This window comes from Sminthopsis crassicaudata, chromosome 1 (assembly GCF_048593235.1).
Source record: "Sminthopsis crassicaudata isolate SCR6 chromosome 1, ASM4859323v1, whole genome shotgun sequence".
Classification (NCBI taxonomy): Eukaryota; Metazoa; Chordata; class Mammalia; order Dasyuromorphia; family Dasyuridae; genus Sminthopsis; species Sminthopsis crassicaudata.
The window spans coordinates 516,570,524-516,592,591 of NC_133617.1; the positions used below are offsets into that span (position 1 = coordinate 516,570,524).

The following is a 22,068-nucleotide window of genomic DNA, read 5'->3' on the forward strand; positions in this document are numbered from 1 at the left end:
CAACTGTTATTGGAGAGCAAAATGGAACAATGCCCAAAGGGCTATCAATTGTACATACCCTTTGATTCAGCAGTGTCTCTCTGGGCTTGTATCCCAAAGAGATCCTACAGGAGGAAAAAAGATGTACATGTGTAAAAAAAATTGTCCCATGCCTTTTTGTAGTGGCAAGAAACTGGAAACTGAGTGGATGCCCATCAGTTGGAGAATGGCTGAATAGGTTATGGAATATGAATGTTATAAAATGTTATTGTTCTGTAAGAAATGATCAGGAGGATGATTTCAGAGAGGCCTGGAAGACTTACATGAAATGATACTAAGTAAATGAGTAGAACCAAGAGAACATTGTAATAGTAATAATAATAATAATAGTAATAACAGCATATATTGAAGAATTACACATATTTAACCGATATTGGATTACTTGTAGTAGGAGGAGGTAGAAAAAATTTTGGAACACAAGATTTTGCAAGGGTGAATGTTGCAAACTATCAGTATGTTTTGAAAAGAAAAACTTTTTTTTTTTTTTTTTTTAAAGAAGAGTTTATGTATTTCCAGCTCTTAAGATTGAGATCTTTGATTTCTGTATCTTAAAGGATTGGCCTCTCTGCTATAGATTTTCCCTTTTTCCCTACAAATAATTATGTATTCCTTCATTTAAGTCCTCTTTCATCTGAAAAGCTAAAAGAGTATGCTGGAATAATACATTTTTAAAATTTCATTTCCTCAAATCTTTAGTTGTTAGCAACTCAGAGAGATTGTTACTTGTCATTAATCACACAGGTAATAAGTAGCAGAGCTGGTATTCAAATTCAGGTACTTTGATTCCAAATCCAATCTTTTTTTCATTGAACCAGCCTCTTACACCATACTCTTATACCCCATCAAGAGAAACTGTGGAAGGCTTCCCAGCATAGTGGGTGAATTTGTGGACATCTATGAACAAGAATTGCCAAGGATGGTTGGATATTGATATGAATCACTGGAGGGACTACCCGCAGCAATTAGAACATAGCTACTGTTATTTAACCAGGTGCCTTTTTTTTAGTAAAGTACTAGATGTAAAGTGCTTTGAAAATATTAAACACCAAATGAATAAGGACAGACATTATGCTGGTATTCTTATTGATTCTCAAGAGGAAGTGGCCATTGATAATGATGGATAAATTGTAATATTTTCTCCTGTTCCCATTATTCTTTTTTTTTCCTTTTACAATTTAGAGTGCAGATCCTGAATGTCAAGAAAATAAAAAACAAAGACAATCTGAGGAAGTAGTAGAAAAAGAAGTATCTGATCTCTGCTGTGACTTCAGTGATGAGGAAGCCCTGGGAAGCTCAAGGACAAAAACTGCTAAAAACAAAATTTCTGATAAAAATAACATTGCAATTTCTTCAGGACAGCTTACTTTACTTCAGTGTGGTTTTTCCAGGTTTTTTGAGGGAAAAGCTGGTTTGTTTGAAGAAAGTGATGAAAATGTTGATTCTAATGATGAAAGTTCTGATGATCAATCTTTGCACTATCTAGAAGAAGAAGGAAAAGATAATAGAGTCAGTAACTGCCAGAAGAGTCAGAGCCCTGGAAGTATTTTATTGTATCAGAAAACAACTAGCAACCTAAAGCATAAAGATAAATTTAAATGTCAAAGGAGGACAGAAACTCTGAAACTCAGTGTTTCTTCTGATTCTGATAGTAAAAGGGACTTAAAAAATAAAGATGAACAGCCCTGTTCTTCCCCTAAGACTACAGAAGCAGAAGATAGTTCAGATGCTAGTGATATCATCTTTCCAACACAATTTACAAATGAAAGATTGTTTTTTCCTAAGAATGATGAACAACTCTTTGATGTATCTGAAAATTCTAAAACAGAAAATCTCTTTAAAAGGACCACCAGTGTTGACCATTGGTCAGGTTCCAAGAAATCTGACTTTAATGTAAATTATTCAGCTTTTAATAGGAAAAACCACCCAGAGAATATTGTCCAAAAATCTCTAAAGGAAAGGAAAAGTGTAAGTGATATTAGTGATGAATCAGATGATATTGAGATGTCCTCAGAATCAAAGATAAAAAAGAAAATAATTAGCTCTGTTAAATTTACACCCAAAAAAGGAAACAAAATGAGCCTTCGTGACAAGCTGGAAACAAGCCAGCTATATTCAGCAAATCTAGAAGGTGACTCTCAGAATATAAATTTTTCATCTTCAGATGATGATTCAGCAGCTAGTAAAATCATTTTCTCTAAAAAAAGTCATAGACAAAAAAATAAGAAATGCAGGCTTTCTTTTACAACAGAATCTCCTGACTATAATAAAAAAAGCACCAGTTTTCCACAAAGGGAACCCAAAATACTTTCAAATGAAGATAGTGACATTATTCAAGAACAGAAAAGCGAATCCATGGATAACTTTTTAGGTAATTATAAATTTTTTCTGAATATTATTATTAAAAATGTTTGTTCATACCTTTAGAAATTCTCATAGCACCTTTATCTAATTGCGATGGCTTCAGTTTTCAAATCTATGGAGATGACAGAATCTCAGAATTAGAACTTGTCATGTATTTGAATCCATATATGAACAAAAATGATTTCTACAACATTCTCAACAAGTGGTTATCCAGATTTTGTTTGAAGACTTCCAGTTAGGGAAAACTTTTCTACCTATTGGGGAAACCCATTCTACTTTTTGAACAATTCTCATTGTTAGGAAATTTTTCCTTAACTTTTCCTAATATTGTTTCCTTGCAATTTTTACCTATTTCTTCTATTTGTGCCTTCTTGAACCAAGATTCTTACAAGTAGTTTAATATTAATTCATGTAATAATTCTTCAGATGCATGAAAACAGTTTCATGGCCTCTTGAGTTTTCATTTCTTCAGTTTGCGCATCCATAGTGCCTTCAACTAATTTTTGTATGATGTAATATCATAGGATCACAGCTCTCAGAGCTTGAAGAAAATTCCGAGGTCATCTAATATAACTTTCTCATATTGGGCATGAGGAATCTGAGGTCCAGAGAGAGTATCATTTGCCCAAGATAATACAGGTACAAAGAATACAAAGGCAGGAATTGTACCTGTCTTTTGATTTCAGAACCAGTTCTCTTTTCGTTGTATCATATGGTTTTTCATTTGAGATGCCTTCACCATTCTAGTCATAGTCCTCTGAATGCTCTACAATTTGTAACCTCTTAAAATTTGATGCTTTACACTGTGCTGCAGATGCTCAGGGCACAAAATATCATAGTATTTGTATCTCTACAGTCCTAAATTCTATGTCTCTCTTAATGGAGCCTAAGATGTCATTATTATTATTATTATTATTTTTTTTTTTTTTTAGCCACCACATCACACTGTTAATAGGCAAATTGCTATTTATCTGTGCTTTCCTCATTTTGTTCTAGTGAAGTTAATTTTTTGAACTTAAACTAAAGAATTTTCCATTCCTCTTAATTAAAAAAAATTAATATATTACCCCAATATTTAATCTTTTAGAACCTTTTTTTATCTTGATTATCATCCAATATGATACTCATTTTTCCTAGCATTAGGTCATTTGCAAATTTGATAAGCATGCCATCTATGCCTTAATCCAAATCACTGTTCAAAATGACAAATGGGCCAACTTCAGATCCCTAGGTTGCTCCATTATAGAACTTCTTCCAAATTGACACTAAACCACTTTTTGAGTTCAGTTGTTTACCTGATTTCAAATCCACCTTTTCAGTCTTCTCACCTCATATGACAGACTTTGTCATTTTTTTTGAGAAATCTAAATAAATTATATCTATAGCATTTTTATCCAGTAATAAAATAATCTTATCAAAAGAGTAAGTCAGGTTAGTTAAGCAAAACTAATTCTCTCTCTCTCACTCTCTCTCACTCTGAGTGTTTGTGTGTATAGTGCTATGTTCAATGTTTTGTTTTGTTTTGTTTTGTTTTTTAACCATAATTTCCTTTTCTAGGTCTTTGCTTACCAATCTTTTAATAAATAAATTCCGCATCATGTGGAATCTTCAGACTCCCTGCCTTTCCCCTTTTTTGAAAAGTAAAAGCATTTGCCCTTTCAATTCTGTGGGACCTATACAAATTTGTGGTATCTTCCTTTTTTTCTTTGAGCTTTCAAAAAATTCAGGGAAAGAACCAGGAAAAGAAATGCAGATTGAAGCATGCTATTTTAACTTTTTTTTTTTTTAAATCTGTTTAGTTTTTCTTACTTGTATTTTCCTCTTTTGTTTTGATTTTTCTCTCACACCATGACTAATATGGAAATATGTTTAAAAGTTGGAACTCAAAATTTTACAAAAGTGAATGTTGAAAATTATCTTTACATGTAATTGGAAAAAAATGAAATATTAAATGGGAGGGGGGAAGAAATGAGAGACTAGAGAGTTAAGAATTAGAGATAGAGATGTGAAATCCAAACCTCTATTTCACTGTAAAAATTGCAAAGCTACATACAGAGTTGAAATCTAATAAGAAGGGAGATTGTAAGACAACAACTAGCTACCCTTGATAATTTCAAATCATCAAATCTAGAAGAAATATGTAACTAGGCACCGAAAGAATTAATAGATATAATTTCTTAGTCATTGTCAACGTTTGAAAGCTCAGAGAAAAAAGAGAGATACCACAAAATTGTAGTAATCTGAAGTGTAAATTTTATTTCTTCATTGCCTATTCAAATTCCTTCAATTTCTTTTTCTTATTGCTAAAGCTAACATTTCTAGTACAATATTTGAATAATAGTGTTGATAACGGACATCCTTGTTTCACCCTGATCTTACTGGGAATGTTTCTAGCTTATCCCCATTACATGTAATGCTTGCTGATGATTTTAGATAGATGCTTCTTATCATTTTAAGGAAAGCTCCATTTATTCCTATGCTTTCTAGTGTTTTTATAGGAATCAGTGCTATATTTTGCCAAAGGTTTTTTTCTGCGTCTATTGCGATAATTATGATTTCTGTTACTTTTGTTATTGATGTGACCAATTATGCAGATAATTTTCCTGATATTGAACCAGCCTTGCATTCCTGGTATAAATCCTATTTGGTCATAGTGTATTATCCTGGTGATAAATTGCTGTAATCCCTTTACTGATATTTTATTTAAAATTTTTGCAGTAAGGAAATTGTCCTAAAATTTTCTTTCTCAGTTTTGGCTTTACTATATTTGTGTCATAAAAGGAATTTGGTAGGACTCCTATTTTTCTAAATAGTTTATATAGTATTGAAATTAATTGTTGTTTAAATGTTTGGTAGAATTAATTTCTAAATCCATCTGGCCCTGGGAATTTTTTCTTAGGGAATTCATTGATTATTCATTTTTTTTAAAAAAAATTTTTAACAGTGGGGATCAGTATTTTATTTCCTCTTCTCTTAATCTGGGCAATTTATATTTTTGTAAATATCCATCCTTTTCAGTTAGATTGTCAGATTTACTGACAAACATTTGGGCAAAATAGCTTCTAATTATTGCTTTAATTTCATTTTCATTGGTGATAAATTCACTCTTTTCATTTTTGATCCAGGTAATTTGGTTTTCTTCTTGTTAAATTAACTAAAGATTTATCTTTTTTTTTTTTTTTTTTTCATAAAACCAACTCTTAATTTTAGTTGTTTGTACAATAACTTTTTGCTTTCAATTTTATTAATCTCCTTTGATTTTTAGAATTTCCAATTTGGTATTTAATTGGGAGGGTTTTCACTATGTCCTTTTACCAACTTATTTAATTGCATGCCCAATTAATTGATCTCCTTTTCTCCATTTATTAATTTAAGTATTTAGAGATATAAAATTTATCCTAAGAAGTACTTTGTCTGCATCCCATAAAAACTTATGGGATGTTGTCTCATTATTGATATTCTCTTGTATAAAATTATTGATTGTATCTATAATTTATTGTTTGATTTACCATTTCTTTAGCATTAGATTATTTATTTAGTTTTCAAATAATTTTGATTTATTTTCCCTGGCCTTTTATTACACATAATTTATGTTGCATCATGATCAGAAAGGGATGCATTTAATATTTCTGCCTGTCTACATTTGATTATGAAGTTTTCATGCCTTAGCACCTGGTAGGTTTTTGCATAAGTGCCACGTACTATTGAGGAAAAAAGTATATTCTTACCTATTCCCATTCAGTTTTCTCCAGAAATCTGTCATATCCAACTTTTCTAAAATTCTGTTTACCTCCTTCTTTCTTGCTTAATTTGTGGTTTTATTTATCTAGTTCTGAGAGAAGGAGGTTGATATACCATATTAATATGGTTTTGCTATGTATTTCTTCCTTCTACTCACTTAACTTCTCTTCTAAGAATTTTGATTTATACCACTTGATGTATTTATATTTCATGTTGATATTACTTAATTAACTATGGTACCCATTAGCAAATTATAATTTCCTTCCTTAACTCTTTTAATTTGATCTTTTTTCACTTTTGCTTTTTAAATTCATATGAAACATAATATATTCTGTTTTAGCCTTTTACCTTTACTCTTGTGTATATCTCTGTGCTTCAGATGTGTTTCTTATAAACAACATATTATATGATTCTGACTTTTTGTCTGCTCTGCTTTCCACTTCCATTTTATAGAATAATTCACCTCATTCACATTCATAATTATGATGCAAGCTGTGTATTTCCCTCCATCATATTTTTACCCATTTATACTTTGCTCTCTCCTTTTACTCTTTCCCTCCTCACCATTGTTTTGTTTCTGATCCTCACCTCCCTCAATCTGCTGTTCCTTCTCTCATCCTCCCACCCCTTTTTCTTTTCCCCCTTTACCTCCTACTTCCTTGTAGAGTAAGATAAATTTCTCTGTACAATAAGGTGTGTATTATTCTCTCTTTGAGCCAAATACAATGAGGTTAATGCTCATGCTCTTCCTTTCCCTCTACTATAATAGATCTTTTTCCTCTTTATGTGCTCTTATTTACCCTATTTTATCTCCCCTTTCCTCTTCTTCCAGTATAGTTCTTTTCTATACCTTAATGGCTTAAAAAAATTATTATAACACCAAAGTCAATCTATTCCCACATCCTCTATCTATATAAACCACCTTCTAAATATTCCAATAAAAGATACCATTCTCAAGAGTTACAAGTATCATCTTCCCATGTAGTGATATATACAGTTTAACTTTTCAAATTTTCTCTTTCTATGGGACTGGAAGTCTCACAGCTGATAATGCTTAGCCATTGGTCAACTGGGTTAGGATGGAGGGGCCTCTGCTGCTGATCTGTCTTGTGGATAAGAATCTTCCCTAAATTTCTCACACCTCACTATCATTGAGTGACTCACTCTCCTTTTACCTGAGATAGACTTTTCCTGAAAGAAGTATCATAACCTGGAAAATTATTTCATTCTGTCAAGAATCTGATTAGAGTCTTGATTTAAGGTTGTTTCTAAAGGAAATTATGAAGAGCTTAGAAAATTTTCTGACTTCTTCCTGCCATCTTGGCTTCTCTCATTTCAAAATACTTTCTGGACACATCTTCTCTTTGATCTCCTATTCAGCTCTCTAATTCAATGTCTAAAACTGAACTTGTCATTATCCATTCATACTAAATTTCTCATTCTTCTAAATTTTTCATTTCTATCATTGTCAGTGCCATTTTCTCAGTTACCTGGCTCAAAACCAGTCACTTTTTAGTCTCTCTTCTGCTGTCTCCCAAATTTAACCAGTTCCCTAGTCTTGTTGATTCTACCTTTGAAATGTTTGCATTTTGGCCCATCTTTTCGCCTTACAATGCCACCACTTAAGTTTCTACCCTCATTATTCACTCCATTTCTATAATCGATGTTGTAAAATAACCTTCCAACCCATCTTTCTAGCTCCATTTTCTTGCTTCTCCTCTCCAGCCCATTCTTCTAAAAAACTTTTTCTAATGTCCATTTAGCTTCTCCCAAAAGCCTCTAGTCATTTCCCCCTACTTACCAATTAAATTTTGAGTTCCACAATCCCTCTGCTATCTAAGACCAATCTGCCTGTCTAACTTTATGTTATTCTCCTTCATCTACAATCCTGTCAAACTAGACCAGTTCCTATTCCCTATTGCCATTGCCTTCATTTCCTTGTTCCCTATACCTCAATTGATCTGATCTTCAACATCTTACCTATTGAAATACTACTTTTTTCTTCAAGGCCTAGTTCAGATAGTACCTCTTTCACTAAGCCTTCCCTGATTGATACCTACCCTCAATAAAAGAAACAAAAACAAAACAAAAAACAAACAAAAATTTCTCTCCTTTCTATGTTATAATCTTAACAAATATAAACCAACATAAACATTTCATTGATTTTATTTTCTTTGTTAGTTTTACATTACTATTAAGCCCTCCTCCCAACATACCCACACACATATAGAGCTTTCCCCAGGAACTGTAGCTGATGATTTTGTGCATTTATTTTCTCTGCTGCTATTTTCCTTAAGGTTCCTCTACTGCTACTTAAACTTAAATTAATTTCTTCAATTAATTTTAGTTGAATCTCTAAAGTTTTCTAAATTAATTATATTATCTGCCAAAGTTGTAAATGTCTTTCCACCTCATCAACACTTTATTTCCTCAGTTTCTTTTTCTTGTCTTATTGTCATAGTTAACTGTTAGGATTCTTACAAGGTACTAAGACACTGAAATTGATAGAGACAATAATTATCTAATTTAGCATGATTCAGTATGATTGATCTGATCCTACAAGGAGATGTTATAATTCTTACAAAGTACTAAGACTGAGGAATTGATAGAGATAATAATTATCTAACTTAGCATGGTTTAGTATGATTGATTTAATCCTACAAAGGAGATGTTATGGGCCAGAACTTGAAACAAGATACTAAGTAGAATTAAGGAGACAATGGCTAAATCTAGTTTAGCACTGATTTAATAACAAATAATGGTTTCCTAGTGATAAAATGATTGGTGTATACTCTGTGTGGGGCATATAAGGAGGAGCTGTCAAGGCCAGGAAAGACAAGCCCATTAGAAGCTTTTTCGGAGGAAGCTAGAGGCAGAAGCTGGCAGAGGCAAAGGACTAGTGGCAGGAGTTCTTGGAACCAAGAGAGAGATAGGCCTCTAAGAAAGCTAACTGGGCCCCAGGAAGGAGACAAAACTTAAAAGAAAACAATAAAGGATTTGGACTTTAATCCCTGGCTGCACTTGTGGTCATTACTGGCAGCCTCCAGAAGCCCCCCAAGAACCTGCTCCCAGAGAACATTAGACTTTAGAGAAGAATATTACAGTTAACATTTTAGAGCTATATCATATAATAGTAATGATAACAGACATCTTTGATTTTTTTTCCTGATCATAGTTAGAAATAGCTTTAATATTTCTCCATTGCATATATTGCTAGTTTTGATTTTTGACAGATACTTGGCTCTGTTTAAGCCAATTAGTCATGTTTGGAAGGAAAAAAATTCAGTTTGATATGGTATTTTTTAAAATTACTGTTAACAAAAATGATCTTTATTTTGTCAAAAATGTTTTCAGCATCTATATAATCTTGTGATTTCCTTTTTGTTAATAATCATATAGTTTGTTTATAGTTTTCCTAGTATTGAAGCAATCTTCCATTCCTGGTATAAATCCAATCTGGTGTAAATCACAGTATATTATAACATCTTTGTATGTGGTCTCTGAAGAGATTGGCTTATACAGAGAAAATGAATGACAGATTTTCTCTGTTAGCAAATTTTATAGATGAAGTTTAAAAGCCAACTCATTATTATAGAAAGAGGAATCTTAGGTCAAGGGTTCTTAACCCAGAGCCCATGAACTTTAAAAAAAAATATTTTGTTAAATATAATTCCCTTTTTATTCATATTGTATTTTATTTTTGAAATTTAAAAATGTTCTGAGAAGGAATCCATAGATTTATCAGACTATTAAAGGGAATTCTATTTAGCAAAAATAAAGCTTAAGAACCACTGTCTTGACAATCTTCTTTCTCTTTGCCTTCACTTGTAAATCATTTTGCACATAATATTTAAACTATATTGTTTAGGGAAATCCTTTGCATACAGTAGATGTGTAATATATGCCTGTTGATTGATCTATTAGGTTGCAAATCCTTTGAGGGCATGGAATCTGTGTATGTTATACTTAGGAGTTCTGTTCTGGTCTTGGCTATATAAGCTAAGCTAAATCTTTAATTTAGCTCCCCAGTCGTCAGTTTAATATTTATATGGTAGGGAGATTGAACTAGACTATATGTAAGATTCTGTTCATCTTTCACACTATACTAAGTCATGTGTCCTGTTTACTTTTGTGCCTCCCCCAAAGCATAGTACTATTCCTTACATGTATTAGGACTTTAATATATTTCTGAAAACTTATTTCAGTTCAGAAAACTTAAAAGTGTTCAAGTATTTAGTACTAAACTAAGTGTGCAACACATCTTTGCATTTATATACTTTTGGAATGACATTAATGTCAAAGTAGTCAACAAAAGTTATAATAAATAGATTGTTGTTTGATTTTTTACTTTCAATATGCCTTTAAAAATGCATGGTGTTTTTTTTTTTCCCCAGTAAATAGGAAAGTATATTTGGTTTTGTTTTAGTCAACAAGCATTTATTAAGCACCTATATGTATCAGGCACCATGCTAGGGGCTGGTGATATAAATAAATGCAAAAGGTAGTCCTTACTCTTAGGGAGCTTACATTCTAATGCAGAAAACTGTGCAAGCAGCTATGTATAAACATGATATATTGAAAATGAATTTGAGATAATTAACAGAGAAAAAGTACTAGTAAGGATAATTAAGAATGACTTCTTTGGCCAGGGAATAAATTAGCCAGGGAATCAAGGGGAAGAACATTAGGAAGAGGAAAATTCTAGAGATGGAGGGATAATCAGCAAAAATGATCAGTTAGGAGATGAAGTGTTTAATATATTAGTGGAAGAGCAAACAGGCCAGTATCACTGGATAATATAATTCATGGAAAGGAGTAAAATGTAAGAAATCTAGAAATATAGGAGGGCCCTGGTTATGAAGGACATTAAAAGCCAATCAGGTAGTTTTATCTCTGATTCTGGAGTTTATTGAATGGTCTGAGATGGTGATTAGATCAGACCTTAATTTTGGGAATATCATTTAGGCAGCAAGATCGAGGATGATCAGTGGTAGAGAGACTTTGGAAGCAAGGAAGCCAACCAAAAGACTATTGCAATAATTCAGGAATAAGATGATGAAGGCTGCTACAGAATTCATCCAAGAGGAACTATGAGGGAAAACTTTTGAGGCATAACAGTAATATAAGCCACTTTAAATGACATGTGGAAGGTGTCATGACTTATTAAACAAAATGGCTTTATGACTGTGGACCCAGTCATTCTTCGTGTCCCAGGAACTCTCTAACCCTTTATGCATTAATCTGTGATGGTAGAAGAAATTTCTACACCTTGAGTACCTCATACTATTGGAATTACAAATCAGGACCAAAAATTTAGAAATCTGAGCAATGTTGTTAACTCGTACTTAATAGGATTGTTTCTTTAATTAGAAAGATTTATCATTTAACTTCAAAATTACATTTTTTTCTTTTTTCATATCAAAAGTGGCTTCTTTCTGTCTTTCTAGATGTTAAAATTGGTGAAATTATTTTATCCCAGAATTGAGGATTCTATGGGTATTGATGGCCAAACTTTATAGCATAGTGATTTGAAAATATAGAGGAATATTAATATAGTTTTATCAAACACTTCATAGTTTTAGATGATTGACACGTTCTATTTGAAAGAGATCTAAAACTGAAATAGTACAGTATTTTAGATCAGGGTAATGAGTTCATTGCCAGAGCTGTTGAAGGAAGCTTTCATAAATCCTGCCTCTCTCCCTATCAGTTATGTCCATAGTTTAAAAATAAATTATAGGTATCTAAAAACAAAACAATAAAGAATTTTGCCATATTTAAATCTCTTTCAGATTTTTTTTTATTTCCTAAAATGTTACCAATCTTGACATTTTCTGGGCGTGGTACAAAAAAGGTAAAATATACAAATAATAAAGCTGAATAAAATCAATTAGACAAAACTCCCTTAACCATAAACCCCAAGCTTCTGTTGTCACTGTGTCAAGAACATGCTAAAGGAAACAGATGAATCTAGTACTTTTCTTTAAATGAATTACATTCTTTCTACCACAAATCCTTGTATGGCCAAAATGTACCTCAAGTGTAAAAGTTAGGACTATCGACAAAATTGATTTGCTGAAAATAAGCCTTACACAATGATTAAAGGGAAAGGTTAGACCTAAACAGTTTTAAATCTTTATTTTTAATAAAATCTTTAAGAAAAAAGGAAGAATTTCAAATACCTATTAAGCTTTAGAATTGTGATTTTTAAGTAATGGCCTGATTGTTCCCTAAGGAGTCAACAATAAAATAATGACAATAATATATTTATTGATGCAACATTAGTTTATTTAGGGTTTTTGAAATGTAAATAAGATAGTCGCCTTTTCTATTCATTTTATGGGTTGTCCTATCATCTTTGCCTAAAAATACATTTTCCTACACATTGTCTTACTGAATTTTCTTCAAAACTCATTTAAGTACTGCCTCTTCCATAAAAGCTTTCTGAATTTATCTCCCTTTCTCTATATTCCCTACCCCAGAGCATAAGTTTCTGTCTCTCTTCACAAATTTCTCATAGAACAGTCTTCTCTTTTGCCTTTCATGTGTCATACTAATGTATGTATCTGTTCTTCTGTTTAATGGAGTATATATCTTTGTGAGCAGGAAAGTATGTCTTATTTAATTTTTTGTAACCCCAGTATCTAGTAAAGTCCCTTGTATTTAGAATAATTATTGGGATTAGATCTGGAATTCCCTTGACCTAGGGATTTCCTGGGTAAGTTAGCTTCCCTTTATCAATGCAGGTTAATGTAGTCAGTATGTGTCAGAAAAATGACTTAAATCCAGGTTTCCCTCACACATAGTAAATAAAAATAATTTTTGATTGATTGAATTTAATTTTTTTTTTGCTAATCATCAAATTTCTCTAATGTTCATTTTCATCTTTTATCACTTGTCAGATGGTGTTCAAGAAGTGGCTTTTATCCATTCTAACCAGAACGTGATTGGATCAAGCAAAGCAGAAAATCATATGAGCCGATGGGCTACACGTGATGTGTTCGAATTGAAACAGTTTTCCCAGCTCCCTGCTAACATAGCAGTATGCAGCACTAAGGTAAAGAGGGCAAACAGCACTTTTAACCACTATCTAATTATTTTTTCAAATAGACTTACTAATAAAATGATTACTATAGAAATGAAAAAGTCCTACATATGCCTTCTAGAACAAGGTTTCTGAGCCCAAACTACACGACTTATAGGAAAAAGTATCTGTATTCCTTATTATAAGAGCATATGGTACTTAGCATTTTGAGTCATGTAGCTCTCGTGAGCAGAACCATAACTAGGAGAAGGTAACTAGCAATTTTCCTAAGTGGAAGAGAGAGATACTTTCTCTTCACAGCCAGTCTTTTAGCCAAAAGAATGGTAGAGCATGCTACTTCCAAGTGATTGGCGGTTTGTTTTGGGAATGAGGAGAGTGGAGGACAGTTTCTGAGGGGAAGGTGTCATTTATTCAGATTTATAATCCTGGGGAAGAGACACTTATTTCAGCACTCAAGGCAGTTCCATTGGTAGGTTTGTGAAATGGTACTGCTTTTTGGCCATAGAACATTTTAGCATAATTCCTGAGCATAAGTAGTGGTCTAGAAAATGGCTCCCCAAGTACTTCTACCACACCTGAATTTTCTCTAGGCACCAGAACTCCTAGATAGAATTCTGTAATTTAGGTCAAGTGTGGGGAACCAAGAACTGGGAAGAAGGAAGAATGCAGGAATAAAGGGATTCAGAAGAAGAAATGACAACATTATTCAGTATTTTAAGTTTATAGATTATAAGAAGCAGTTTCATGGTTTGGTGGGTAGAGTGCTGGGCCTGGAATAGGCAGACTTAATTTGAAATCTAGCTTCAGACATTCACTAGCTAATTATTTTTTCAGATAACCCTGAGCAAGTCATTTAACTTCTAATTTCCTGATTTAACAACAAAAAGAGTTAAGAACTTTTGATAGCAAATGGAAGAAAGAAGGAAAAAAATCTGCTACTGGCCAGTGGTTGGGAAACATAATAAGGAACTGTTAGACATTTATACAAATGACTTCTGCTAAATTAAAAATTCTACATAAATATATCTTTCTCATTCTGTAGATAATTTTAAGATTAATATAACAATGTTCAAACATACAAAATGAAATGGAGACCTCAGTTAATCTTTCAGATTATTTTGCACACAAGAATCTTCAAGAATTTCTCACTTGCAATAGAATGTGTGTTTAGTTTCCCATTAGATGATTTCATCTAATTAAATGAATAGACATTTTCCTTATCTTCCATTGCATTACCTGAGAATTAAATTTTTTTTTAGAATAAGCTTTGTGATGCTGAGTAATTTTTCTTATATCCACTTATGTAATTTTTTTGAATGACAAAACTTCATTTTTGAACAAAATACTTTTTTTTTTTTATTAATTATAGTTTTTATTTACCAGATACATGCATTGGTAATTTTACAGCATTGACAATTGCTAAAACTTTTGTTCCAATTTTTCCTCTCTTCTCCACACCCCCCCCCCCCAGATGGCAGATTGACCAATACATGTTAAATATGTTAAAGTATAAGTTAAATACAATATATGTATACATGTCCAAACAGTTGTTTTGCTGTACAAAAAAGAATCAGACTTTGAAATAGTGTACAATTAGCCTATGAAGGAAATCAAAAATGCAGGCAGACAAAAATAGAAGGATTGGGAATTCTATGTAGTGGTTCATAGTCATCTCCGGAGTTCTTTCACTGGGTGTAGCTGGTTCAGTTCATTATTGCTCTATTGGAACTGATTTGGTTCATCTCATTATTGAAGATAGCCACATCCATCAGAATTGATCATCATATAGTACTGGTGTTGAAGTATACAATGATCTCTTGGTTCTGCTCATTAAACTCAGCATCAGTTCATGTAAGTCTCTCCAGGTCTTTCTGAAATCACCCTGTTGGTAATTTCTTACAGAACAATAATATTCCATAATATTCATATACCACAATTTAGCCATTCTCCAATTAATGGGCATCCACTTAGTTTTCAGTTACTGGCCACTACAAAGAGGGCTACCACTGAACAAAATATTTTTTAATTATATGTGGCAATCAAAGGATTAAAGTCAAGTTTCTGTTAAGTAATGCTGTTTCCAATTTATTTTTAAGACAAAAAGTAGAAATACTGCTAGGAGTGGAGCAAAGAACCCCCAACTTTCAGGGCCATCTTCAGCATCAGAAAGCAGCATTCCTAGAATCATTTCATATAGCTTAAGGACCTTCATTAAAAACTGAGAAAGTATGAGAAGTAAACAAAAGACAGGCACAAAAATTCTTAATTTGCAAGATAACTACTTTAATTTGAGCCAAGAACATCTCAACTTTTTAAAATTAAGAATTTATTTAATCCAGCTTTTATAAACTATATATTGTTCTTTGCACAAATTTTCCTTTTCCCTCTTTCCAAATCAATCATAAAGCATTTGTTAAGTGCCTACCATGTGCTGGGACATATTGAGGCTTTAGGAATGTCAAGGAAAAGTTAAAAGAGCCCTCATTCCCAAATAGTTTACATGCCTTTTTTTCTTCATAATTAATAATAGCTACTATCTATATAGAACTTTAAGGTTAGAAAACACTTTACAATTACTATCTCATTTTATCCTCGCAGTAAATCTGGGAGCTGGGTACTAACATAAATATATTTTCATAAGAAAAGGTCAAATCATCTGACCAGCCTCTCCAACTCTTTGCAGTCTAGCTTCTATCATCTTTATTTGATTAAAACTGCTCTCTTCAGAATTATTAATAATCTTGAATTTGCCAATTATGATTGTCTTTTTTCAGTCTTTATCCTTTTCTACCTAACTGCTGTGTTTGACACTACTGATAACCTTCTCTTCCTTGACATCCTATCTCTCTGGGCTTTCATTACAATTTTTCCTTGTGTTGTTTCATAATTTTGGTGTTAACTTCAGCTTCTCCTGCTCACTCACCACACATACCAGTCAGATGCCAAATATTCCCATTTCCACATCCACAATATTTCTCATATCGAAGTCCTTCTTTCTACTTGCACAGATCTAGCCTTAGTTTAGGCCTTCATCACTTCTTGCCTAGATTGTTGTAATAGACTGCTCAGTGGTTTCCCCGTTTCATAGTTCTTTCCCATTCTACATAGTAAAGCCAAAGTGATTTGTCTAAACAGCAGATCTGAAAGTATCATTACTAAGTCAATTCTAGTAACTTCTGACTCCTAGGTTCAAATATAAACTCCTTTGTTTAGCTTTGAAAGCTCTTTACAAACTTCCCCAATATTCCTTTAAAATCTTATTGTACTTCATTCCTTCTTCTGCACTTTACAATTCAGAAAAACCAGCTTTTTCTCTGTTCAGCCATGTAGTTTATAATCTCATCTCTATGCCTCTAGCTTAGAAGATTCTCCCATCAAGATAGTTTAAGCAGTACCTTCTATGTATAATCTTTCATCATTCCCTCAAATTCTTGTCTCCTCCTCAAACATATTTAACTAACTTGGTTTTTGCTTTTTTTTTTTTTTTTTTGATTTATCATCTTTATATTTATTCTGTATATGGCTATATATACCCTTGTTGTAATGTGGAGACACCATTAATATATTGAATAGGAAACTTCATTTCAGGAAGACCTGAATTAAAACTGTATCTTAATATTTGCTAATTGTGTAACCCTAATAAAGAAGCCTCTGAGCCTATAAAATATGTATAATAGTACTTAACTTACAATTATATTGTGAAACTTATGAGATAAGATAAATAATATGCTATGCAAATTTTAAATTATTAATTATATCAGTTAATATTAGTAAATAAACTTCTAAATGTTCAGGAATATTTAGTAAATTTAGTAAACAGGCAATCATGAAGAATGACAGCAATAAAAAACTTAAGCAAAACTTTGAAAAAAAAAAACCAGTTTGCAAAACAGCTGAATTAAATTTGCATTGTACGTAATTCTTAGTTTTATACAGTAATTCCATATCCCATCCCTGGGAAGCTTTATATAACAAAATCTTTTGTGTGTATGTATAGTAATAAAATAATCTGGGTAAGAGATTCAGCTCTTCTACTATTATACTGTATGATCTTGGATAAGTCACCCAATCCTTTCCACCTCCCCATCTTTACCTTTTCTCTAATATGGGAATAATGATACTTGAACTAAGTATATGAGGAGATTTTAATGAGAAAAAATTAAATAACATAATCCTTTGAAGTTTGCATCTGCTGTAAAGTATATATTTTTTTTCTTATAAAAAAGATCTCTTAGGAGGTTTCCCTTATGAGTTCCACCTCTTTTTTCAATGTAGAAAAATTCTACATTCTTTGTTCTTTGAAATTCTATGAAATGTATTCATTCATTCATTCATTTATATATTTATATAAATTATACATAATATATAATAATTTAACAATATATTTAATTACATATAATTATATAAGTATAATAATATAATTAATAATTTGATAATATAATATATACAAATACATAAATTATAATTTATTATTCCTCTATGATAATATAATGAAAATCACTGTGCTTTTATTTTGGAAAATAAATTAATTTTAAAAAGTATTTATGAAGTAATAATGCTATGTATAACACTGTGCTAAGAGCTGAAGATATAGATAGAAAAGCACAATGGTCCCTTTTGCCAGGTCCTCTTATTCTGATAGGGGGTTGGAAAAATCTATCGTAATTTTGAACTGCAGGTCAGATAGAAAATTCTTTTAAGGAACATCAGGAAGGCATGGGTAATGATGAATTATCTTTAGTGTCATTTCCATTAACAAGGCCCTATTCATGGAGCTACAAGACAATTGCAAGGATTACAGTTGTGAAAAACATCATTTATGATTCTTCAGTAGCAATGACTGTTGAGGTTGCTGCAGCTACAAAGCCAATTATTCACCAAAGGTTATTCCCCTGGATGTGATGGCTGAAGGGGGCAGGCCAGAAATAAACGTGCTGCTCATGGGGAATGGCTTGTTCCAGAGCTATTGGAATTACCTGCTCATTGGGGGCATTTGATCTTAGTTGGTTTTGGTAGTTAGAATAGATTATCTCTGGATTTAATGATTATTTGTTATTTGAGATATCAATGAATGGAGAGTAACAAAATTCCATAAACCTTCCAGTCTTTAAATATCCTTTTCTTTATGCATACTTATTTTGTTAGAACAAAACATCACAAATATACCACAAAAGACCATAGAATATGTTTTAATTTAGGATTTAAAATTTTTTTGTATTATTTACTTTTGAATTTTTGGAAAGAATCCTCTTAATTTTCATTGAGATTATTTTTTCATGTTTTTGTCAAAAAATTAGTTAAGTGTTCTGCAATTTCTCGACTTGGTCAAAGCATTTTGCTTAGTTCACAAGGGGAGAATTGGACCATGAAAAATCTCATAGCCTCATTATCTCTCCAATGGCTGACCAATATCTAGTCTTATAGCTATGTTGAGAAGACAGAGAATAAAATGAAGTTAAAAGAAGTTAAAGAGGTTAAAAGAATTAAAAGATGTAACTCATCATCACAGATGATTCAGTGGTAACTTGATGCTAAAATTACCAAGTACAAAGTTACGAAACTGATGAAAAAGTACTATTAGTGGAATATAAGTAAACAAGTTATAATTGGAATAACATAGAAAAAATACTGAAAATTGCACTTATATTTCCATTGACTTGTTTTGAGACAGCATTCTTTCCCATGGGAATATATTTTTCTAGTTTCTTCCTATTAGCAATAACTAATCTATCTCCTTGCCAAGAAAACTCTGTGGACAATATTGGCATGCTACAGTGCATGGACACAACTGAACAACTTCGTGTTGTCTTTGTATCATTGACACAGAGAACAAAAATAACATATATTAGGCTTATAGTAATGATTCCAAGTTAAGTACTGGAAATTTAATCATAATAACTTTCACCTCCAAAGTTAATAGAATTAATACCTCTTAAAAAATTTCTTCAATTCAACTGATTTTCAATGTTCAGTATCAGTGACAGAAAGGGGAGAGGTAGTATGATAAAGTAGAAAGAATATTGACTCTGAAGTCAGAAGATCTGGGTTCACATCTCCTCTCAGTGCTTTATTGCCTGTGTGACTCTAAGCAAGATTTGTAAACCTATCTTGGCCTCAGCTTCCTCATCTGTGATAATAACTGGCTTTATCTGGTGTTTTTAAGGTTTTCAGAATATATAAATTACTTGTGTTAGAACATCACAATAACTTTTTCAAGTAGGTATTATTATTATTATTATTATTATCTCCTTTTTAAAAGATAAAACTGAGGTGAAGAGAGATTATTTGACTTTCCCATGGTCTCCATGGTTTCTCCAAACTTCAGTTCTGTCATTTTGTGATTTCTTAATGAGTGAGAAATGTGTCTGCCATCGGTCTTGTGCAAGTTTTCAGTTTGTTGTTCATTGGAGAAAATAAAATAGAAATATTATCCCCCCTCAGTAGATGTGGTTAGAAGTCTTTGGTGTGAATATGAGGATGGTAAGCTAAAAATCTTTGTAATGACGTTTTTGAACCCTCTTGTAAAGTTTAGTTCTTTTAGAGGGAATATAGATGGCATTTAGAAAGCTTTCCTACAAAGTTACTAAGAAAAAAACAATCTCAATCACTGACTGAATTTTTTCTTCTCAACTTTGCTTCAATACTCTTAATAATAGTCATATCATAAGCTGTGGTGTCATGGAGTGAGAGATGATAGTTTTTAGGTATGTATGTGATAAGCATCTAAACTTGGGAAGAAAGAAAAGAGCCAAATAAGGGCTTAAAGAATAAGAAAATAAAAGTTCATCATTAGTAGTGTTAGAATATATCTAAAAAACCGCTAGTTTCTGAAATCCCTATCTACACATCTCACTGAAAATACAATCTCTTTGATGTTGCACTCTTGTGCAAAATCTTTGTTTGCTCCAAATTATTCTATATATTTTGTGTCTGTTTACTAATGTTTTAAAATAAAAATTTGCCTGAATTTCAAGTAATTTTATGTACATATCCTCAGATGCAGAGACATGGTCTCTTTTTCTAAGAAAACAGAACAAATCATGGCTATTTATTTCTTTGCATAAAGCCATGAATAATAACAACAATTTGTTAAACTTTCACACTGAAGGAAAACATCAAATATACTGGGTAAAGTGTTTTAATCAGATTTCAAGAAGAAAGTATTCAAGGAAAGAAAAAACTTATAAAAGATAATTTTCTATTGTCTTGTAGAATCTCTTTTTTATGTAGATAGGGTCTCTGAGCTTTTAAAAAAGGAGGGCCATATATTTACCCATTATTATTTCAAACTTTCAAGAGAAAGCCTCAAGTAGAGGGATAGTTTATTTTTGTTTTGTTTTCTCTTTTTTTTTTCTTCTTACTGATAACTAGAGTAAGGCTAGAATCTGTGATTTTACTTCAATACACCATAAGAGGAGGAACTTCATACAAAAGGCAGGTCACAACCTTTCCTGCAATTTAGAGCCTCAGAGTTGTTTTGAGCTCTTTTTCATTTTTGTTGACCTTTTTTCTTAACTTGCCCTTTTTTATTTTCAATTTAAAGTTTATGCTTTATAGAATCTCCTTAAAATATATTGAATCCACTACAGATTTAAACCTTGATTTTTGTAAAATACTGGTTCGTTTTTAAATGGTACATTCTACATAAATAAGTTTTGCCTCAGATTACAATTAGGTAGGTTCTTTAGAGCTCTTTATTAAGATAGCACATTTTAAAAGACAAGTCATTTCATGGCAAGATGGAAGATCCTATCCAGCAAAATCTCAAAATTAAAGGCAGGAGATATTTAAGAGTTTAAAAGGAGTTGATAACCCTTATTAAAGTTAATTTGCTCTTTTAATATGGAGGAATATGTCACAAAACTAAATTTACTGTACCTGTTTGTGATGTAGTACCTTTTTTTTTTTTTTTTTTTTAATCAACTGAATGTTTTTAACTTAAGTTTACTTAAAGTTTTACTGAAAAGAAGTATACAAAGACAGCATTCAATTGAGGATTAATCACTATGGCAACTGAAATGTGGTGACTGAAAAGGGGAGGATATATTCTCCCCTCAGTTTCCTGCCAGCTGTCATATTCAACCTCTGTGGCAAGAATCCAGGCCAAAATATAGACTGTGACCAACTCTAAGAAACTATATCTGTATTTTTATAAATTGGTACAAGTATCACACTATAAAAGAAGACTTAATCCCCTGAATTGGATGACAGACACTTGGCACTCTTACCAGTGTTTGACAGAGAAATAACGGGATGCTTTGTAGTAAAACCTGGATTAATGGTAAACCCCTCTTTATGTTATTGCAGTGTGGTGTAAATGAGAGAACTAAGAATGCTGTCAGCCTGGGGGGCTAGGGGGGAGTTCCTTTTGTATACTCAGTGCAGGTTTAAGTGCTGTTCAGAATACTGTAAATACAAAAAGTTGTGTTATTAAGAACTCCTCTTTTTTGTATTTGTACTAGATGGGCATTTTGTAGATTACTTAAATAAGGGATTTCTATCAGCTATAGTGGGTTTGATTGTAGTATGTTTATATAGCTTTTGAATTTAGCAGTGATGGAATAGACAGTTTACAATGAGCAGAATTTAAGGAGTACAGCATTCTATTGTAGTTTTTTTTTTTTTAAGACAGTGAATAGAGCCATGCTTTTAAATAATTGATCACAAATGATTAGTTTGTAAATTTGCTTTTATGAGAATTATGATTCTGTGAGAATTATGATTTCAGCATGTTGTGGAATTAATCCTTTTGATTTTTTTTTATCATTTTATGTGGTTTATTTCTGTAATTGAGTATTTTTTTAAAGAGGGATGTGTGTGTGTATGTGTGTGTGTGTATAACATTCTACACACACATTTTATATATAACATATACATATATA

The 22,068-nt window shown here is 32.0% G+C and overlaps 1 protein-coding gene across 2 annotated transcripts in view; it reads left to right on the forward strand.

Moving 5' to 3' along the window:
- ERCC6L2 (ERCC excision repair 6 like 2) overlaps positions 1-22,068 on the forward strand; it is a 135,630-nt gene that overhangs the window by 80,571 nt on the left and 32,991 nt on the right. For both annotated transcript variants that reach the window (XM_074281686.1, XM_074281687.1), the window contains exons 16-17: positions 1,219-2,407; positions 13,044-13,198. In XM_074281686.1, the coding sequence (XP_074137787.1) occupies positions 1,219-2,407; positions 13,044-13,198 (1,344 nt within the window). The remainder of the gene's footprint in view (positions 1-1,218; positions 2,408-13,043; positions 13,199-22,068) is intronic.